Raw genomic sequence first — 23,498 nt, forward strand, 5'->3', positions numbered from 1 at the left:
TGAGAGGTCAGTTATCACAGGTTATTTTAATTTTGCAGACAAAAAGCAAAATCATCTTGGATGCAGAGGTTAGTAAATTTTATTACAATAGGGCTGATTAAATTTGCCTTTTGCAGAAGTTTTTTTTTCATACCTTATCACCTGAACAGCTAATATGCCATTAAACACATATTTAGTAATAAAATAACATACACATGTAAGAATAGCAAAGTCACTTTAAAAATGCGTAGCAAACAATCACATAAAGGATTTTCTCTATTACAGCATTTAAATGCACTGTTGAGAATACTGGAACTATGCTTCCGTGATGATGATAATTGATTCATTTTAATAGGAAATAAACACTTAAGATGACAGAAAATCAAAAAAGATATTTCAACAATAAAAATATTCATGTAAAAGAAAAAAGGCATTGCCTTGCATAAGTTAGTTGACAAGATGTTCTAGTTAGACATTTCTATGGAGGTCTTCATTTGTAAAACCCTTAATGACAGAATAATACTGTGCAGAACTCTGAAAAGTACATGAAGCGCTAGATTTATAACACAACAGATCACAGTTAATTTAAGTTTGGTCTCGATTAACAGCACAAAGTATAGAAGCGAGATTCGGACTTTTCAGTGCACTAGACTTGAGCAGAACAAGAGGAATGTATTGAGGCTCACGAATCAGAATAGAATAGAATGAAAACAGTGGCCGTCACATGAAAAGATCGTTTCTGGCATTTCAAAACTGTTGGTCACTGTTGTGTAATGAAAATCTACGCAGTATTGGAAAGAGAAATAAAAAAATAATTTTGTAATCTATACACATTTAAGTAGTTAGATGCTTTTTACAAGCTTGATTCTCATTTTTGTTCTCAGCAAACTTCATCTGTCACATTAATCCCTTCAAGACTTATAAAACATTATTTAGACGCAACAAGGCTCGTTTGAACCGTTGAGGGAACGTACATCGTCTTATGTTTAGTCATTCTCCTCTTTGGCTTTTGCTGATGCAGTTTCAGTGTATGATCCTTCGAACCTCTGGGCAGCAATGGTGGCCTGTTGGGACATACTTCTCCTCACAATATCTCCTTTCCTCCAGAGTGTGATCTCCTGTTGGGAATGAACAGAAATCAAATCATACTTCAAGACGGATGGAAGAAATGTGTAATATGTTCCTTAGTGTGTCATCCCGGACCTGTTGTTTGAAGTATCGTCGCTCTTCTTCATCGATAAGCACAAGGTTCAGGTAGTAACGCACAGAGAACTTCTTGTTGACGTCCTTCATGGTGGGGGTCAACTCGTATCCAGCGAGAAATAAGCGGATGGGGATCGACTCGCCTGGAAAGAATAACGGAGCAAAGCCATGACCTTGTTAAGTGTATATGACAATAATACATTTGATAAAAGTGTTAGAATAGAAGCCACAAAAGATGACTGTATATTATCATAATGTAATACAGATCAAGACTTTGGCTTTACCTCTCACCGGTGCCCCATCCATGATCTCATATTTGGCGATGGTGTCATTTTCGTGGTACACACTGGGTCCTGTTCCAGTTGTTTCCCGTTTTATTATATCGATTTCCATGTGCTTAATCTTTATCCTCACTAGAAGGAAGTAAATCTTTCCTACGATAACATCCCTCAGATGGTACCTAAACCGGACAGATTTGGAAAATGGAACTGGAACATTCACTTTCACATTCAGTGAAAAAATAACTTTGCAAATCATTTCTGTACATATTCATTAAATAAAAGACTAACTGATATTTTGATTAAAAACAGCCCCTTTATGACAATATTCTTTTGCATTGAGACTTAAGCATTTATTACAAGCTTAATTTTAATCTTTATTTATTTATTAAGCACATATTACAAGCTTTATTATGATCCTCTTGTGCTTTTGGTTAAAATTTTAACTTTTGTTTTTTTTAGAATTGCTTACTTCATCAGACTGGTACAAAACGTAGTAAAGGTTTTGGCATGTGCTATGTGAACAAAAAAATCATGGACAAAAAGGTTAAATGGTCCTAAAACAATTGTCACACTTATATTGTTCGCAGTCAAAAATTTCGCATTGGAAGTGAATGGGAGACGAATTGTATCTAGTGGAAACGTTTGGTACTGCACACAAACAAATTCTTACTGAAAGCTCATTTTTGAGGCATCAACCTCAAATTTGGAGCAAAACTTGTTTAGATTTATGGCTTTGGTTTTCTCACAGTTTTAAAGTAAAACATGTTTTGTAAAGTACATATTTCATAATTTTGTTGTGCATTTTTCAATTTACCGGTAATAATTTTTAACTTCTATAACTTTTTTCACTTAAGCAAATAATCTTCCATGTGTCTTCTTTAAAAAGAGACCAAACTTAAGTCTGTGCTCCAAAGCATTCAAGATTTGCGACAGTCTAAAAGTGATTAACACATAATAAATGGATCATAAATATAATTTAGTACCATCAAATCCCCTAAAAATACAAAATATTAAATAAAAATTATTATCGAACTATATAGTACATTCATTATTGAAATAATAGAATATGTTTGACCGCCAAACTCGCAGTACCAGAGGGTTAATTACTTGATTATATTATGAAGCTCATATATTATTATTTTCCAAAATACTATACTAAAAAATAATTATATTGTAAATTATATCATAAATTGTGCTATATATAATAAAAATTACATCATATAGGCTGTATATAAAAAAATAGGGGTTAATTATATGAAACACTGCGATTCATCAAAATGTTTTAACTTGTGTTAATGTTATTCAGAAATCCAACTTACTTGGATTTGTTGTATTCAAACTCAATATGGAGACAATCTTCAATTCCAACTTCCATCTTGATGGAAGAGTTGAGCTCTGGGTATGAGCACAGCGTCTGCACTACAATATCCATCTCTTTACTGATATCATTGAGTCTTCTGCTGATTGTCGCTCGCAGAAAGTATCTAAACAGAACCAAGAAATTCAAGTATATTCTGTTCCTCCAAAAAGGACACTACACACCGTACATATACGATTCATACTGCTGTGTATGTAATATTTCTGCAAATGTTGTTTACTGTCATGTTTACAGTTTCATTCCAAGCACCAGTTTCACCAAAGGGTTTCTGATAGATTAGTAACTTTAGAAAAGAAGCAATAGATTTACCTTAGTTTGACATTCTGGCCAGTGTAAGATTCATAGGGCTTTTCCACATGGGTGAACTCAAAGTCAAAGGTCTGAGACTGAGAAAGCTCACCAGGTCGTGCAAGATCCTTCACTAGTGACACAAACTCATGGTGGTTCCCTCTGTCATAGTACAGCTCTGTAAATCACAGGACACGTTGACATAATGTATAACCATAGGACTGTTTCTAAACTTCCATTCACCGACCGACAAACTCACCAATCTGCCCGACAAACTCAATTTTGATCCCATAGTGCTCCAGCCTCTTTCCAGGAGTTTTGAGAGTCACGCTAACTTTCCCATTTACAGTCTCACCGTCATAGAATAGGAAATATTTGTCCTTTTTCCCATCTTCAGTTTTGTGCTCAGCTTTCTTCCTGGTCTCGGCGTCATTCAAGACGATGTCGATGTCAGCGGTCTGTCCGAAGCCGAAGAAGCTCATGTCTAATGGACGTTTGCTGTCACTGCTGTTCGATCATAGATCACCTGATTGATTGACGGCTGCGCTCAGCTACAGGTGGCTGTGCGATTCTCTATCGCTCTGATACCTTTTACCAAGTGGCCTTCAAAAACTAGTGCATGCCCTATTTGATTTTTTAATATTCGCGATTAAATCGAAATATTAATAGTTTGAGCTCGAAACCAGACGGATATTTCTGCCTGATTCGATTCTAGTTCTTCAATTCACAGCAGGACAGCAGTCAGGAAGGATATTTTGCCATAAAACTCCCGCACCTCCTGGATCTTCCTCTAGGTGCAATTTCAAAATAAAAGTTTGGATTTATTTCAGAATAAAAGCTTTTTAATAGCAGTTCTCAGATTGGGAAACAACAAGGATGAGACTAATTAATATAAGTATTTCTTTATTATTAAATAACAATAATAAAAGGGAACTGATTACATGACCACATTAACTGTATAACGTTACATACATGGTCACTTCCTTTAACTGTACCTGAGAATTTTATAATCTAAGCATTATATAATGGATTAAGTATTGATAGTACAATAGTGTAGTGGCATAGAGTAAACATCTCAGTGATAATGCTATTCAAATAGCATTTCATCTCTAATAATGTTTTCATTTCACATCACACAAACCAGACATTACAAAAAATAATTGGACAACAGTTTAACGTGTGACAATTTTTCTTATAATACACTGCAAAAAAATAAATAAAACTCTTAATCAGTATTTCTTGTTTTACATTAAAAAAAATCTGAACATACTTAAAACAATATGCATTTACTTGACAAGCAAAACTTGTTTTCCTGAATTCTGTTTATTTTTTTATTTTGCAATTTGCAAATTCTTGTTTTTTTTTATGCACAAACTTGCGATTCATGTTTAAAACAAGACAATACATTTTGCCAATGACAATAAAAAAAAACATTTTAAAAATACTGGTTAAGAAAATTATTATTATTATTTTTGCAGTGTAACTTTAAATAGTAAGGAAATACATTCAACATCTAACCATTGCTGGAATGTCAGATATTTCATTCTATGCTTTTATTTATTTATATATATATAGTAAATTCAAACACAGAATTATTTGGAAACATGTGGCTGAGCATCACCTGGGTTTATTATTGACCGCGTAACTACACCAAATCAGATTCTGTCTGCCCATTGACTGGCACCCAATAGTATGAATAGGTAAACAATTGTATAATACTGTGCTACGCTTTAAAAAAAAAAAATGGTACATTGAAATGTTTTGCCATCAAACACTTTGAATAATTCGATAAGAGATACTGTCTTTACATTTGTTTACATATTGGAATATACAGTATCTGGCACCAATCAGTTCTGATAGGACAGGTAAATTTGCATAGGCATATCCATTATATTTGCCTATTCATTAAATTAGACTCTTTAATTAAATTCAGCTGCATCACATATCAATTACATTGATAGAACCCAGGCTCTCTTTTTCATTTCTTTTTCTATAAACGGTCTTTTTTTTTTGACAGTGGGACATGCCATGAGGAAGACTATATATTGTCATAGTGTGTCAAATTACTTATAAAAGTGGAAGATGAAAATAATGAGTTTATTTATTGTTCATCAAGCTAAGTTCCACTGCAAGTATTTAAAAACAAAGTCAATTTGATGGTCCAATTGCTACATTTTTTAAAATAAAATGATAGACAATGTTGATTGTTTCCACAAAATCATTTTTATTCTTGTGACACGGCCCACAGTCTATCTAACTACTACTCTGAAGAAGTGAACTACAATGTATGCAGATTTTTTAAAATAGATTAAAACAATAACACAAAAAAAGTTTAAAAAAACCCTGGACAATATGTCCAAAACGTATAAAACAATTATAAAGTATTGAAGGTCACTTAAACACAGAAATGGCACTCTGAAAAAAACACAAGTGCATAATCTGTATCTAGAATATTTCAAAAATGAAACCAACTAAATGAATCATCTTTCACAACTAAGTCTACTGACTTTACGGAGATGTTTGGCCAAATCTCAAACTAAAATGCTACAAATGTATAGTTCATGAACTAAATAACTACTACTAAAACACTAACACATAAAATCCTCTTGTCAAAAGTGACCCAGATAAAACAGTCTTGGCATGGCATTGTACACATTTACACTGACAGGGTTCTTCACATAGTCACACGCTATATTTCCAGTGGGAAATCAAATATTTACCTTGAAGACGCGTAAATTCTTGCACTGGTATTTTGTGTTGACTACTCTGGGGCAAAAATACAGCAGCACCTCGATGCAATTTAGGCCTTGCTACCATAACAAAACAAAAAAAATCATTAGCCTCATTTCAAGTCTGTCACTGACATTCAAAAATTCACAAGAATTTGGAAAGACTCAAACTCATCTTTTAAGTTCAGTCCTTTTTGATTTGCTGAAAAATTATTTTTTACTTGAACAGATTCATGTAGTAGCTATAAATCTGAGCACTGATTAGTTGAAAATGTAAATTTTATATATAAACTGTGGAGTTTTAAGTAAAACTGTGTTCAATTCCTGTCTGTTTAAATCCCTGTTTAACACAGTAGTTTTCGTTTTTGTAATAACTTTGGCAAGCCCTGAAGCTCAAGTCGCACCTCTGCATAAAATGCACAGTTTGACAGTTCAGAAGTCGGCTCACAAGGCCTTCACAGCTGAAGCGCTCATCTCCTCATCTTTGATTTTATATGACAAAGGAGGACTTGTGGCGAAAATGTCCCTGAGAAAAAAAAGTGATAGGAAAAACAGTGAGCAAAGGATTTATAGTTAAAATGTGGCACTACATGAATCGAGTGGAATATTTTTTCCATGTAGAGATTTTACTGAGAGATTATTTTGAGGATTGCACTAATACCACTTGGAGCTTTGCTTCCATTAATAAAAACAAAATTTCAGCAGTGAGAGAAATGCTGCATGGAACTGAGAAGATAAGCAACCAAATCTTGCATGATATTCCATCCATCCTTATAAGAACACTGCAAAGTGTAGAGTACAGCCTCTAAACATGCATTAATGCATGACAATGAGATCTGTGGTGCTTTATTATGTCACAAATCCACAAGGACTCACCTCATCTGGACTGGTGTAGTCCATCCTATTGTCATGTTGCGGTACTTTGTAACTGTATGAAACAGAGCATTGTAATCTTAGCAAAAGTGTATGAAATGCCAGATCAAAAAAGAGAACGCTGGTGCATTCATTTTGTGGTTATTTATACTCACTTGGTTTCCCTGTGATCCTTGCAGGAACAGATGCCACTTTTCAGAATTTGACAGATTCCCACAATGACAAAAAATGCTGCCACTCCACCTAACACCTTCAGGATAATCCCTACAATGTCCACATCATCTAGAAAGAAATTATGTGTTTGAATAGCTAACCCAAAAGAAAAAAAGAAAGAAAAATAATATATATATCTATATACACACACACACACACATACAGTTCTATATTACTACTTTACTAGCACTATATTCAATATCTTCTGCTAATTATTAACTATTTTGTATACTTTTATATTTTGTGTACACTTCGTGGTGTTTTTTGGAGCTTGATAGATATAGTCACTAATATGAACTGTCAGTGAATGGAAAAGAGATGAGAAGTGAGCTGTGCTATTGTGAATAAATAATTGTACTATTAAAAGCTCAATCACTAATGCAACTATTGACCAGCATATTTAAAGGGCCACACTTACACACTTCCATGGGCTGTGGACTGCATTTTGACCACCCTGCCTCATTTCTGGCCTGGCAATAATATTCACCCGCATCCTCTTTCTTCACCGACCGGAATTTCTATGGATCAAACGTAAGTCATATAATTACCAAAAGTACAGTTAATGCAATAACAAGTAAAATACAACATAATTGTAAAAAAAGAAAAACTACAAAAAATGTGATTATTTGCTGATTGGCGATTAAAAAACAAAGGCATGTTACCCTAAGCCTCTTGTATTTATTTACATTTACATTTATTCATTGAGCTGATACTTTTATCCAAAGCGACTTACAATTGCTATGTATGTCAGAGGTCGCACGCCTCTGGAGCAACTAGGGGTTAAGTGTCTTGCTCAGGGACACATTGGTGTCTCACAGTGGATTCGAACCCGGGTCTCTCACACCAAAGGCATGTGTCTTATCCACTGCGCCATCACCACCCCCCATTTATTGAAACAATATTTAAAAAAAATTGTATTCATTGCATTTTATTTGTATTATTTTATTTAAAGCCAAAGTTAATGATCTTTTTCAGTATTAAATTACTTTCTCCTACCCCAGTTTGGTGCTTTAAGAAAATCAGCCTGTGAATGATTAACGTTCGTTTTAAGTTTATTTAAAGGCTCATGACATTTGCCTTGACCTTTAGAAACACAAGAGGTCTTTGTACCATTAAAACATCCTGCAAGTTTCATAGCATAAAACGTCCTCCTCATTACAAACAAAGTATTTATTATCAAGCTCCAAAAAAGGAGTATTGTGTATTTGGGTATTGTGTGATCTGTAATGTCACACAGGCAAATAATTTAAAAAAGCACTCCGTTTGCATCCTGACTACCCCAATACAGCACCAATATTAAACAATAGCATGAGTTTGGGGACAGGACTATCTGTATCTAAGTGCTCCAGAAAGCGATGTGAAATCAATCATTATATTTGCAATCCCTTTTGGTGACGCTGGTGGCGTAATCCAAGCCTCTGTTTTTGAATCAAGAAATTAGGATATGTTTTTGCTAGCATGATAGAACAAAACACTTACCAGTGAACCAGTCTCAGTGTTCATGGTGTATGTAGAATTGTAGAACTTGCTGCTGGTTTTTGGGTCCTCTGGCAGCTCCTCGTTGTTTTTGAACCACTGGTACTGTGACTGCGGAAAGCTTTCGTTCTCAATGCACCGCAGCTCAGTGCTTGAACCCACCGTAACTGCCTCTGGCACACTACACCTGGGCATCACCGGCTTCACTGCAACACATCCACAGCAAAGCAGCAGCTTTTTTTCCATTTTTCATAACTAAAACCCTTTCCCAAAAGAAGAAATGGAAGAGACGATGTCTAAAGGTGGCAATGAAATGGTAGCAGCAGCAGATCTTTCACTAGAATCACTAACTTTCTGCCATTTTTTCTTGTTTTCTGCAATAATCCAAAAGCCAATGGAAAATCCTATTGGGGTTTTTCTCTGGAGACACCAGGATTATGTTAACTTTTCAGTTGGCCTACAAATATACATCATCACTGCAGCACCCTATAGTGATGTACATCAGAGTGAAACGGATTATAGCAAAAAGGGCAAAAAATTTAAAATGTAGGGTGGGCACTTGAACCGGTTGTTGATTGGATTTTTTAAGATGTGGCCACATCTTAAAAAATCCAGAGGCAGATGACCATGAGCCTGCAGAGATGGAGTTCAGCAAACTAAATGATTGGAGAAGTCCTGCATATGGCAACTTAAATGTTTTCACCAGAAAAATCCAGTTATTTATTATCTATATTTTACCACTTGGTCATATTTTCGCACTTAAGGCAGCAACTTTAACCCCTTTAGGTTAAAAGTTTGCAGACGGCCCCAGATTATTGTTGTACAACATTGACTTTTTTTATATTTTTAATAGAATATCAAAAAGAATATGAATTTTTTTCTCATCTGCTCCGGTTTATTTGTGTTTACATAAATCAGGGAACATAGGTTTTTTTTGTTTCTAGGGGCTTTTAGTTGTGCAGCACCAAAATTATGGAATTGTTTGATTTGTATGTTTGTGTTTTGTATTGCTTTGTATTTCATTGATTTGTTCTCATGCTCTTTGACCTAGCATTCACATAACACCTCCATTGACTCCTATAATTCAATATTAGACTGCTTAGATTAGGTCAGCCGGAACTGGGAACACTTCCCTTAAATCTTGATGAACTCGTTACATCATAAGAAGAATGGCATCTACGCTAATTTTAGTGTCTTTGTTTATCCCGAGGTTTTCCCGCAGCCTGCCGGATCCAGGCCGTATCCAGATCTGACAAAGGACTTTCGCCTGGACCCGATGACAATGCAGTGCTGAAGTGCCAACTAGCCTCTCCCTATGGAGGATCCCTATACCACTCAACAGATAAAGCTTAGTGGAATTTTTCGGTTCGCGTACCTACCCAAAGTGATAAGATAAAGTAAAATTCTGCATCAAAATTTATAGACAAGACAAGTAGTTTGTTTAGGCATGGTTTGTAAGGAATTACAAACCTGCGCACATATTTTCAAACGCACATAACTATAGAATCAATTCTTAATGCGCATGTGAACGCCATCAGCGTCTATCACAGGTTCACGTTTAAAGTCTGTTTACTAGAGAGAACGGTGTCGTCTTAGCGGCCCCTAATTTAATAACAAATGATCATTTAGACGGAAATGAATCAATCAAAACTAACTTTAGCTGGAAAAAGCATTTTTCAAGAACCACTATAAAACCAAACCAATCTCTGTTACCTTAAATTATATGTTTATCTCTGTAAAGCTGCTTTGAAACAACCTACATTGTTAAAAGCGCTATATAAATGAGGATGACTTGACATACTGTAAGGTGACCTTGAGTGCCTTGAAAGGCGCCTATAAATGAAACGTATTATATACAGTATATTATTATGAGGTAAAAAAAACTAAGCATGGATTAATTGTTCACAATAAGATCTATAATATGCATTTAGAAAATAGCTAGGGTGAGTTTTCATTTCATGCCAACTTTAAATAAGGTTTAAAAGAGCAGCAGAACGAAAGCAGCATTCACAATAAACCTAATGCTGCATGGCATTAAATTCACTCTCGACTTTATGTTCCAAACAGCAAGACCGCGATTATAATCTGAGACATTTTTGTGAATACAGGAATCATTTTAATCAGCTCAACGGATTCATCCAGCCTTCAAGTCCACTAAAACCTCTTTGTCCGGACAGTCCAATCATTGTGCTCATGTGGCACTTCAGTGTAACATCACTTTGAATAAAATCTGGAGAATGTTAAACCTGAGAGACACTATTCCAACAGTACCTCTTACAGCGAGACTGATTAGTATTTCATCAAAGGGCTTCTGGTCATCGATGGCCGCCACCTCACAGCGATACTGTGCCGTATCTGATCTGCTAGTGTTCAGGATCAGAAGGTTTGCAGGCTCTCTCAGCAAAGCTCTGTGCTCCAAGTCACCTGAGAACATAAAGCAGCTTAGTTCAGTTTAACTTAGCTAAAAGTAGGTTTAAATACTGTCAACAACTAAATTATATCATTTCCTGAGAGTACGAATCTGTTACCTGAAATTTTATTTTGGAAATACACATAGCTGGGTACACCGTGTTTAATTTTCTTCCATTCAATTCTGGGATTGTTTGTAGAAATGGACTCTATCAGGCAGGTCAGTTCAATCGCTTTAAATATACAAGATATATAAGATCAATTTATGCACACATTAATGATGTAATCTAATTAAACAGCATCATAAGAGACTTACAATCAAATTCATTTGCCCACACAGATTTTTCAGTTGTTCGGAGTATTACAGCAAAAACTGTACTGTTACCTGCAACAGAAAAAAAGAAAGTCTGTCAATAACCGTCTAAAAATAAGAAATTATATTTTTACATAAATATAAATGAAGCCTGTTTTTATTCCTTTAAGATTGTTTTGCATTGTGACATTATCATGATAATTCTTCTCCTTCACCTATCTTATTTAAATTGTACAGCTGTCAATCACAAATTGAAAATTTAAATTAAATTAATTGTAGAGTATCAGTATGTTGATTATTGTCACATGTAGCCTATGCTCTGTTGTGGTTTAGTTCTATTTCCTATACCTGTCCCTCATTTTCTTCACCACTAGTTAGTTTCCTTGGTTATTTCTGATTAGGTTATGCACCTGTTTCACTTTATGTTAATTAGCCTTGTGTATTTAAGCCTTCACTTTTCAGTTCTTTGTTTGGTATTGATTGCCATATTTGTATTATGTGGTTGTTTGATTATATTCCCTGACTGTTCTTCGGGTACGTTTACAAGACAAAGATGTACTAAAAATGGGGGGAAAAAAAATTGTGTGTGTTTTTTTTCGTATACAGACGACAACATTGTCAAAACTTTCCCCATTCACACGGATCCGCTAAAACTACTAAAAACGCATGACATCAAAGTTTTTACAAATTAACTTTTTTTTCTAGTTTACACAGAGAGGATAGATAACAGTATTGTTTTCAAAAACTTCATTTCAAATCCCATTTTCAAAGGTTTGCGATTTCAGGCCCCCAAAACGCAGATAATGCACAGCCAAAACGCATTTAAAAAATCCGTTTTTAGTTGAAATTTGTGTGGTGTAAACGGCCCCTAAAGACCTTTATTAAAGTCTGTTCATTTTGCTACTCTGTCGTCGTTCGTTTTAATACTTCCACCTTACACATTGACATCAACATATATTAATATTTATGTAAAAAGAAAAGTAAATAAATTACTGTGTGAATGGCTCAACTCATTTATTATAATTAATTTTCCTAAATTAACACGTTAAATTGATAGCCGTATTAAACTGTTTCCATTGTAATATTTATTGCACTGGCTTTAATTCATGCTGATTTTAATAAATAAAATGGTGTGTGGAGAGGATAATTTTTATTACTGTAGTAAAGTAATGTGAATATAATGAGAATCATTATTAAGAATTTATTTTTACTTCCATGATTTCAAAAAAAAAGACAGCTGCTAAAAATGTATAATAATCTTAATTATTATGCATTTCAAAGATAGTTGATGTCATCGAAGAAACAATTCTTCTGAATTTCAACAAAGGGTGACTTACTTTCTGTGGATCATCTTTTCAACTTTTTGTAATGTTTATGGAAATCATAATGGAAGAATAAACTTTGTAAGAATCTTGGGGGAAATGTACCCAGAGCTGAACAAATTTATGTTCAAAATCCATGGACAGATTTAGAAGAGCCTGTGTGTTTTTTCAGTGTCAATCTGTCCGCACCAACTCAAAAAAAGCCAGGCAATGTGACATAATGAAAAGGCAAATATGAAATAAACTATTTGGCAAAGCACAGTCCCGATAGACTTCGCTCATGAGAAAGCAATGTGGAGTTTGGGGCATTTGCGATTTCTAGATGCATTTTCCACTTTCGCATAATCTCATGAAATCCACAGAGTGTATTTACAGTGATCCATATGTGATAATCTGAGGCTTTAGCATCAGATTAAAATCTTGCCGTATGGACTTCTACAAAGTATGAGATAGTTACCAAACCCAAACATCTGTGTCGTTTTATCATCACCTAGACTGTCAGCTCAAGGGACAGTTCTGAATTCTGCCGCATTTAAAGACGCACTTTATTGGAGACAAGAGTAAAGAATCATATTGCCACAGCTGGAGGACTTCAAGGTTTCCAGTGACGTCTCCAAGTCTGACTTTCCCATCGCATGATGCATCATGGTCTATTTTTACATCTGCTGTTGACATTTCCCGATCAGACAAGCAACATTATCCACCACTGAGAAGCATGTGTTAGCAAGGTCCCTATTTACATCAAACAAAAGAATGTTTATGCATAAATATAAGATTATTTCTTTCAGCCAACAACTTTTAAGACTTGGAAAATCTAATGTCAGGTTAGAGAAGTAAGTGTATAAAACAAATCTACGCATTTGAAGATTCATTTAGTTTAGTTTCGATTTAATAAACAGTATACTGTATATATTTTGTTGTTTGTTTTGTTATCATATTGGTTTAATAAAAAAATAAATCTATGCAAAATCGTCATAATACATTTTTGCATTTCCGTTCTAAGCAACAAAAGCTCCCTTTATACTATTTGTGTTAATTATGACGGTTGTTTTGATGGCATATTTTGTGATTTTAATTAGTGATCGACCGATATTGATTTTTTATAACCGATACCGATACAGATTATTTGCATGTGTATGTGCCCGATAACCGATATGCAGAACCGATATTTATTTACTGTTATACTTCTGTTTTTGGCACAATTATTACAACACAAATGAACTGAACTGAACAAACCATTTTATTTATAAGAATCACTCCCTCCTTGCATACAAAAAAAAAACCTTGATATTTATACACAAATAAATAGAGGGGTCTGAGTCCAAAAAATAAAGTGCACTTTGTTTAAAAATAAAAGCTTTGATGAGGTAAAAAATAAAGCACAAAAACTATTCTAACATATTTGGATATGTTTATTTGTTTTCATAAATGGTAAACTAATCAAATTACAATAAAAACATTTATATAATTACATTATATAATTTATATCTAAATTATACATATCATTTATAAGCATCAGCAGCAACAATGTTAACAATAGGCAAAATAAATGTTAAAAGTCTAATGTTTTCTTGTGGAAAAAATAATTGACAGGGGAGTCATATCACCTTTGCAGAAATGTAATTCATTTTAAACAGTTTTAGAAGGTTTATGTGCCGTTTAATAGGTTTAAACTAAGAGCGAGGAATAATTCACTGGGTAATATTAATTCACTGCATAATATTAGCTGGAATAGCCTATAACATCAGGAAAGTAACAAACAAAACAGCATATACATCATTGCATTTTCCAACTAGTATGTTATTAATTATTATTAATATTTTTGTCGGTCTAGATCATGAAATGCTTTATGACAAAGTGCTGTTTATCTATGCATTTACACATAACTATAACATTAGGCTATACGTTACTCAACCGCGATCGCGCGTGCAGATAATAAATAATTAATTTCCACAAAGCGGTATATTTAGATGTCTATTAGCGAAATAATTGCTATGTAGTAAATGATAATATAATCTAGGGTGTTTAAACAAGATAATCTTGTCAAAAGTTTCATTCAGTGGCCGACTGGCCGTGCTAGAGCATTCCTGATCATCAACCCAGTGTATGCTCAGCAATATGAACGAACTTTTTTTTCGAGACTAATGGTGAGCAAATACAACAGATAGAGAATTAAATTCAGCGCTTTTATTTTCAACATGCACTCATTCATGACTGTTTTATTTAATTAGTGTAAAGTTACGTCTTTATTGGGGAAGGACGTGACGGATTACGCTACGTGGCTCAATGAGTTCGTCTCAATTTTTTAGAACCAAGCTGCATAAATAAACTATATCAGGAATTTATGTCTCAAATCTCATTTCTGCATGTCTGTTATGTTAAATAAAGTTGAATAATTAAAGCAAAGCAAGTAGAACATATACTTTACCTGTGCACAGAGTTGTTATTGAACTGATCTCCTCAGACGCGGGCTGCAATGGCGGAATTCTCAAAACGGCCACAAGATGGCGCCGTTTATCGGAAAATCCGATATTACAAAACCGATTCCCGATTATGGGAAAATGCTTAAATATCGGGAAAAATATCGGTAAACCGATACATCGGTCGATCACTAATTTAAATTACTCCAACAAGGCAATAGCTGATTGTTGTAGCCTTTCAAATGACATACTGTATTGGCTAACTAAAAATGCTATTCCAGACTTTACAAAGAAACGACTTAAAAGGAGATGGGAAAATAAGAGGGAGAGAAGGGGGTAGCGGTGTGATCTTTGACTTGATGCATTCTTTAACACATGACAAAAACTCTTCTCCAGAATTTAGGCTGAAGTTGAGCCCTTTTTTAAAGTAGTTTGGTATTAAGGGCACTTTGGCCAACAGTTGCAGCTTTGAGAATTTAAAGAGCAGATGAAAGTAGCTACACCTCTTCACACATCACACATTTTACACAAAAGCACATTGTGCTGGGATGAAAATGAAAAGATCTGGTTGAGTCCCCCACATCTAAAATGTGACCTGCAATACCTCAACAACATGCCAGCTACAGAGAAATAATTCAACAATAAATAATACAACAAAAGAATGTGCACTTGCAGTGTACTTCAAATCTCGGTTACACTTTATTTAAAGTGTCCCTGTAACAGTGAAATTATATATTTAAGTACTGAGTAATATTAATTAACTATAGGGTTAGTTGCATGCAATTATGCCTAATTTGTAGTTATTACTAAATTACCCCTCTAAATTAGACTATAAACACAAAGACATCACACAAGATAATCACACATGAGAAGCATGCTGAGGAATACAAACTAGAGCTGTCTCAACACCTAACGTTAGTGAGCTGCCTACTCAAACAGCATTCTCGAACATATGATGTTCATATTCGAACGCGCCCAAAACGCTGTCAGAAGAGGCATCTCATTGTGTTTTGAGACACAGCCGTTGCATGTAATCCACTGCTGGGCGATATCAAACCAATTACTTCAACAGCGAATAAAATAGCCACATTACTAGAAGCCGCGTACTGTGTTTACACTAAAATTGAGCGTGGCGGTAAATGGCTAACGGTAGTAAAGCAGCAGCAGCGGGGGTCAGCGCGAGATGCCATCACACGGATACACGAACGCCTATTCAACCACTACTCACTCATTTACAGCAATTAAAGAAATAGTACTCACACAGACAGGATAAGAGCACCAAGAAAGGCGTTTGACGCCAGAACGCCATTTTGAGTCGATTATTTAACGTGCAAATTTAGCTTAGCTCTCCAGTCGAAGGGGTGGACAATCTGGAGGATGCTGGCTGCCGCTGATGAGTTTCCATAGCTACAACAGAGAATGTCTAATATGGGCGGGCTTTGGCTACAAGGACATCTAAGCGAAAGAGAGAGGAGGGACTAAGACAGCACTCGTGGGCTTCCGGTTGATGATGAACATTGATCATGAAACAGATGTGGATTAAATAAGAGAGGGTATTAAACTGCACTTAAACGTATTTACTCATGTCTATGTCATTTTTTTAAATAAACAATTAGCATTAGTAGCATTTCTCGGATATACATGTCCACTCTGGCTTATACCCCCCCCCCCCCATAGTTTAAATGGTGATTCAGTAGCCAGAGTGAACACACATAGCGAATATATTTAGATTGAAATGATCCGTTTTAAAGTTAATGCGTCTAGAAGCATTTTCACATTTCAACACAAGATGGCAGTGTTAGAAAGGATAAAGAGAATATTAGGCCCAGTACACGTAAATTTCTGTATTTGGGAGTAAAGTATTAGGCTATTTTTAAGAAACTGAAATTTATTGGTAATAAAAAATGTCACACAATACAGCTTAACATTGTTTGTTACAAATATTCAATTACTTATTTATTTATTACATAAAATAAATTAATATATTTTGTCATATTTGTCTCATATATGGGATGGTGTATTTGAATTAGATTTGTTTTATTAGAGTAAGACACTGCACCCCTCATCCAAGTTGCTAAATCTGTTATTTAAAATTAATGCTTTCTAAAACGAAATTACCAAATGGTTGATATTTTGTTGTGGCGATTACTGAAGTAAGAATGTATGAGAAGTGTGTGATATTTTAAACTAGTAAAAAAAGAAGTTTCTGGATAAAAAAAACTTCTCACCTCACACCTGGTTTTGTCTTAAATGGTAATTAAATATTTAGGCTAATCACAAGGAAACAATATGTAAGGAATATAACCTTTCCCATTTTTTTAAAATACAAAAATGATAATAGAAGATGCATATTACTGTTGAAGATAGAAATAAATACTTATTAAAAATTATATCACCACTTTCATCAGCCTCTTTTAATTAATTAATGATTTGTTATTCATGTTATTTTATCTTAAACACACACACACACACAAGCACACACACACACACACACACACACACACACACACACACACACACACACACACACACACACACACACACACACACACACACACACACACACACACACACACACACACACACAGACACACACACACACACACACACACACACACACACACACACACACACACACACACACACACACACACACACACACACACACACACACACACACACACACACACACACACACACACTTAACATGGAGAGGACAGATGATATACAGGTCAAAGGTTATCACCCATGTTTGTTTGTATGTAACATCACACCCTGAAGGGGTAAAATGGCTTTTACAGTTTTTCTGAATTACTAAAACACTAAACCCCATTCTCTGAACCATATTCTCAATAGCCTAAACCAATTTGTCAAATAAATCACCCTTGCTGTAAAACATTAAACAAGTTCAGGTAGTTAAAACACTGTTTGCAAATCTTATTCACTCCTTTTTCAAAACTGCAAAATCAAGGTCAGTGAGAGAGATTTTATTCTGCTTTAGGATCATGCCTTCATGTTGGTGAGGCCAGAGGAGTTTCTCCACATCTCAGACAATGTCATCTCTGCAGGCAAAGGGAAAAATCCTAAATCCAGATCCAGCCTGAACAACATTCTCCACACCTGCTCTTCCTCATCCTCATCCTCTTCCTGCTTGTTCACCTCATGCTCTTCCTTCTCTCCCTCTTATATTGCTTCCATCCATTGTTGGTATCAACATTCAGTGCAACATTTTGGAGTAAATTTTGGGACTCTGAACTGACTGGTATTATGTTTAGTTCGTTTGGTCACATCATTAGAAATAAGTGTGAACAATTTTGAGTCGTTGTGTGTAAACGATGACAACTGTGTAGTTGTGTTGAACTTTTGCCTGCCTGTGTTTAGCATTTTGAAACATAAGTGCATCACAGTGCGAAATGTGTTTTAGTGAGTGAGCATGTGTTTAGAGTTTTAAAAAAAGAGTTCAAGAGATTTGCAAACAGTGTTTTAAAGGGATAGTTGACCCAAAAATGAAAATTCTGTCAGTATTTACTCACCCTCATGTTGTTCCAACCCCGTAAGACCTTCGTTCATCTTCCGAACACGAATTAAGATATTTTTGATGAAATCTGAGAGCTGGATCATTCCTCCATACTAGTCCATAGGCTTCTTCAGGGATTAAAACTTGCCTGCCTTGAAAAGTTATTAAAGACATCGTTAAAATAGTCCAAGTGACTACAATATTAAGTTTATCAAGCGACGAGAATACTTTTTGTGCGCAAAAACAAACAAAAATAACAACTTTATTTCAACTATTCATTTTCTTCTCTTTGGGCCTCTAGTCAGTTAAACTAGTGTAATTGCGTAGAGCTACGTCACACGTAGGCTGTGTGTGTGATGCGTGTGACGAACAACAGAAGCGTACGTTGTTAAACTAGTAACCTGACTCGAGGCCCAGAGAGAAGGAAATGAATAGTTGAATTTAAAGTCCTTATTTTTGTGTTTTTTTGCGCACAAAAAGTATTCTCGTTGTTTGATAAACTTAAGATTGAGCCACTGAAGTCACTTGGACTATTTTAACGATGTCTTTAATAAGTTTTCGAGACCGGCAAGTTCAATCCCTCAAGAAGCCTATGGACTAGTATGGAGGAGTGATCCAGCTCTCACATTTCATCAAAAATATCTCAATTCGTGTTCCGAAGATGAACGAAGTTCTTACGGGGTTGGAACAACATGAGGGTGAGTAAACACTGACAGAATTTTCATTTATGGGTGAACTATCCCTTTAACTACCTGTACTTGTTTAATGTTTTACAGAAAGAGTGATTTATTCAACAAATTGGTTTAGAGTAGACTAATGAGAATTTGGTTCAGAGAATGGGATTTAGTGTTTTAGCAATTCAGAAATACTGTATTTCCCTGGTCACTGCATGTCCCCCCCACCCACATTTACATAATGTTATAATTTGAATGCATTATCCACTTATTTTAGGCTGGAATCACACTGTGTACAACAAGGGACTTAGTTTTATGTTGTACAATAGAAGCAAACCAAGATAATCAATAATTAAATGGCTCTTTAATTAGGACACTGAACCTTATTAGTCTTTAGTAGAGAAAAACATATAGGATGTTCATTCATTCATGCCAAATTGCAGGCTTTATTTCTTCAGCTACATGAAGGATTTTATTCTTAAATGAACCCTTTTTGCATTTATCAACATGTTTGTGCCACTGGAGCACAGCCGAAGAGACAGCCTGCAATCACACCCCCTCTCGCCACTGTTACACTGTGTTTGCACACACTGCGACCAAACTGTCCAGCTCTATCAGCGCCTGCTGAGTTTGCCCACTAACGCTTTAGTCCTCTAGAGAACAACGGCACCTTTAGAGCTTCATTCATTCCTGGCTTGGTACAGTATGTATTTATTTATATATGATGCATGATGTGTCTTGAATACCCATTCACATGCATGCTTGTGTGTGCAATGAAATGCCTTCCTGGATGGAGTCATCCAACGGTGCACATGAATCTGAAGATAATTTCAACAGCTACTTGATCTACATCATCAGAACATATGTGACCAGGAAACCATGGCAACCATCTCAGGTGCTCTGGCAAGCTGGAAACAAGGCCAGAGGAATGTGTTTCACAAGCGTGCATTAGTGTTCAATGGTGTTACACCTCGCATCAAAGGCAAACACGTGGAGAAGATACTAAGGTCATTTAGATAAAGCGTTGAAGTGCTGTGTGCTATTTTCTCACCCATGAAGATAAGTCAAGTAAAATTAATTTGAATAGCGCTTTTCACAGTACACATTGTTTCAAAGCCGCTTTGCAGACACTGCTATGTCTATAATGCCTTAGTGCTTTATTTGAACTGACATGATCATCCGGATTTAGATCTAGCTATACTGTAGCCTATTTATAGTATTATCTAGCACGTATATAAATGCCGCTGTGACTTGGACACAGATATGATCGTTTAAAAGCAATTAAGAGATTTAAATATTGGTCTGTATTGTTCTATTAAGAGATTTAAATCATGGCCAATTTTGTTCTAAGTGTAAGCAATTCTCAAAAATTCTTAATGTCTGATGCTCATACTTGCCAGTAAGGCGTTTAGACTTTCATTCTCTAAGTGAGATTAAACGATTCTCAAAAAGCTTTGTTACGACTCATGTCTTTATGGAAGTGTTGTAGTGTTTGATGCTGATGTGTCTCTGTGGTGTATATGTGTGTATGTCTGCATTTAGGTGGGTGTGGCCTACAGATCACTGGAGATTCTGATTGGTCCTGACTCCTGTTCCACCCCAAGTTCCTGTTGTAAGGACTACACCAAACAAAACATGAATGCAAATATAAAATGACCAGTATATGAGATCTGGTGAAGATGGGGAAGGGTGGAGGGTTTAAGAAGAACTTGGAAAGCAACCTAACAAACAATTAGCAATACTAGTCATTCATTGTCTGTTCATGTTAGTTCACAATGCATTAACTAATGTTAACAAAAAAACTTTTGATTTTAATAATGTATTAATTAGTAAATGATGAAATTAACATGAACTTATTGATACATGCTAGAAGTATTGTTCATTCATAGTTCATGCTAACTAAAGTAGTAAACTAATAATTATGTTCCTTATTGTAAAGTGTTACAAAAAACTATTAACAACAATTAACAACAAGACTTCATTACTCTTTTCTTATGTTTCCAAAATCATATGCCGGTTGCTTTAGAGTGGACCTCCTGAGCATAACTGGACAGTACCACTACCGTAGTTGGCTTATGATGAGACGCATCATTACAGGATAAAGTGGATTAGAGATTTAGTCATGGGTATTTTTTATTTATTTTTTCCTATCCCTATATGGGAGGATTTTTGCAGTGAACAGAATTACACATATAAATATCTCACAAGGACATTGTGTCTGGCTTTTACATTTGTATCCAATATATAAAAAAATTATATAAGCTTTTTCATGGTCTTCATTTAATATCATGTCATTAGGCCTCCTCCATCACACTACAATTACATTAGGCCGTTCACACACTTTCCTGACATCACGTTTCTTATGTTTTATGTTGTGTTGGTTGTATGGTTGCTTGGTAACAGTGGATTTTCGCCAAGGCTCAATTTATGGCGCTCTCTTTGAGTATAGTGGATATGCAGCAGTACTCACTTGAGTTCAATCTCTGACATCATTAGTACAAGGCACTCTGATAATTAAGTAATAATCAGCAATTAGACAGCATAAAGTCTGCAACATAATAGGTCATTACATGTAATATATATATATATATATATATATATATATATATATATATATATATATATATATATATATATAATTTATTTATTTTTACTGCTACTGTGATGCATTATGGCACGGTAATCTCCATATGCATTTTTCATAACATTGGTGGTTTGAATGGTTTTTAACTAGATTTCAGTACACAGATGGCTGCTCAGAGTGTTAGGGAATACAGTAAAACCAACCAACAGAATCAGTCTGGCAGTAGCACGATAATGGAGAACCGCCAAAGAGACCAAAGAGATGGTCGGTCAGCAGCTTATCATAGTTGACTGGTTGATTTGCCCTGATTGTAAAACGCTGAATAGCAAAAATATCAAATGACTTTTATTTCTGATGTGTTGGAAATATTCTCATTGCTAGTCAGTTGCAGGTGGTATTAGGGATATTCCCATCCTAGAGATCATTTGTTTGGACAAATATTTGGACACGCCCCTGAGTTCAAGATCGTCTCAGGTTACGACTGTAACCCTAGTTGGCTGAGTAGGGAACGAGACGCTGCGTCGATGACGCTTTGGGAATGCCCCTGCGTGATTGCGTCTGAAGCACATGTGTCAACTAGTCCAATGGCGAGGGAACAATGAAACGGAACAATATTTTCATCTGTTTTTGAGAAAAAACTGTATATATATATATATAATTTGATAAATTCATGAGATATAGCCTATACTTTATTCTATAAAATCTATTTAGTTTGAATAATTTTTTTGTACATTTAAATAATACATATTATTTTATGTTTTGTTATCTTAAAGGCCCAAAATATCAAGTGGGGAAAAAGTCTGTACAAATGAACAGACTAAGAAAACTATTTAAAATATTGTCTTAATAAAAAAAAAATTTAAACTAAATACTATGGCATCATTATAGTTTTGAAAAAAAAAAGCTTTCACATAAAGACATTTTATGAATATAGTTTTAAAACTGTTGATAACTGAAACTAATTTGTCCAGAAATGTGTATATTCTCAAATGTCAGGGTGGCACAAATGCAAACATGCATGCTCTTTTATGATTTGGCAAGGCAGTAACAGTTAACTTGACAATTCAGCATCCAGAGTAGCCCAACTGATCCTTGTGGCAGAGAGAAAAGGGTTGTAGATCTCTCTCAAATACTGGTAAAACGGCTAATTTCAAGTATGGGTAGGTTGGTACACTTTCCATGTCAGGTGTACAACTACAGTATATATACATACAACTATTTGGTTGTACCGCCTGACATAAAAACAGTAAGAACACTTTGAAATGTTATTTAACAACTGAAACTTGCTTTAACACATTGTTGTTGTTCGTGACTGAAAAATATGCGTCACATCAATTTTGATAAAAAAACTTTTTTGAAGCTTTATTTGTCAATGACACACACACACACACACACACACACACACACACACACACACACACACACACACACACACACACACACACACACACACACACACACACACACACACACACACACACACACACACACACACACACACACACACACACACACACATATATACACAGTTTATAGAGAAACGTAATATATTACATATGTTTCTCTATATACAGTATGTACAGTACTGAATACACACACACACACACACACACACACACACACACACACACACACACACACACACACACACACACACACACACACACACACACACACACAACCACACACACACACACACACACACACACACACACATATTTATGTGTACGTATGTAGGTGTATAAATATACTGTATAAGCATCAATTTTGATCTCACAAATGTCATTGTGTATAATATTTGAATATATTTTTTTGGATTCCTTGTTCGTAAAGAAAAAA

At 35.1% G+C, this 23,498-nt stretch overlaps 2 protein-coding genes across 4 annotated transcripts; both read right to left on the reverse strand.

The window, feature by feature from the left end:
• Positions 1-56: 56 nt before the first annotated feature.
• vps26b (VPS26, retromer complex component B) lies at positions 57-4,069 on the reverse strand. The gene is made up of 6 exons (XM_077208665.1): positions 3,389-4,069; positions 3,151-3,307; positions 2,783-2,947; positions 1,467-1,642; positions 1,183-1,325; positions 57-1,097 (listed from the first exon to the last, which is right to left on the reverse strand). Exons 1-6 carry the CDS (start codon positions 3,609-3,611, stop codon positions 966-968), a joined length of 996 nt encoding a protein of 331 aa, XP_077064780.1. The 5' UTR covers positions 3,612-4,069; the 3' UTR covers positions 57-965.
• Positions 4,019-16,341, reverse strand: jam3a (junctional adhesion molecule 3a). Of its 3 annotated transcripts, none has more exons than XR_013195969.1 (10): positions 16,145-16,341; positions 11,146-11,214; positions 10,949-11,062; positions 10,692-10,844; positions 8,424-8,626; positions 7,363-7,462; positions 6,887-7,013; positions 6,735-6,786; positions 6,263-6,384; positions 4,019-5,939 (listed from the first exon to the last, which is right to left on the reverse strand). XR_013195969.1 is itself a non-coding variant. In XM_077208666.1 (9 exons), the coding sequence occupies exons 1-9, from the start codon at positions 16,191-16,193 to the stop codon at positions 6,349-6,351; spliced, it is 903 nt and encodes a 300-aa protein (XP_077064781.1). In that variant the 5' UTR covers positions 16,194-16,309; the 3' UTR covers positions 4,019-6,348. The 3 variants fall into 3 exon arrangements, 1 of the variants encoding a protein (XP_077064781.1); XR_013195970.1 differs by having other exon boundaries at positions 4,019-5,935; positions 16,145-16,337; XM_077208666.1 differs by having other exon boundaries at positions 4,019-6,384; positions 16,145-16,309.
• Between the last annotated feature and the right edge of the window lie 7,157 nt (positions 16,342-23,498).

The sequence above is a fragment of the Siphateles boraxobius genome, unplaced genomic scaffold, assembly GCF_051911475.1.
Source record: "Siphateles boraxobius isolate OS27281-9 unplaced genomic scaffold, OSU_SipBor_1 6, whole genome shotgun sequence".
Lineage (NCBI taxonomy): Eukaryota > Metazoa > Chordata > Actinopteri > Cypriniformes > Leuciscidae > Siphateles > Siphateles boraxobius.

Coding starts and splice junctions, on each gene's coding strand:
- vps26b (XM_077208665.1), bottom strand. CDS start 3,611: ATGAGCTTCTTCGGCTTCGGACAGACCGCTGACATCGACATCGTCTTG. Junction 2,948..3,150: donor GGCCAGAATGTCAAACTAAG/GTAAATCTATTG, acceptor GGTTCTGTTTAG/ATACTTTCTGCGAGCGACAA. Junction 1,643..2,782: donor TTTGAATACAACAAATCCAA/GTAAGTTGGATT, acceptor TGTCCGGTTTAG/GTACCATCTGAGGGATGTTA.
- jam3a (XM_077208666.1), bottom strand. CDS start 16,193: ATGGCGTTCTGGCGTCAAACGCCTTTCTTGGTGCTCTTATCCTGTCTG. Junction 10,845..10,948: donor TTTCCAAAATAAAATTTCAG/GTAACAGATTCG, acceptor TTATGTTCTCAG/GTGACTTGGAGCACAGAGCT. Junction 8,627..10,691: donor AATCAGTCTCGCTGTAAGAG/GTACTGTTGGAA, acceptor GATGTGTTGCAG/TGAAGCCGGTGATGCCCAGG.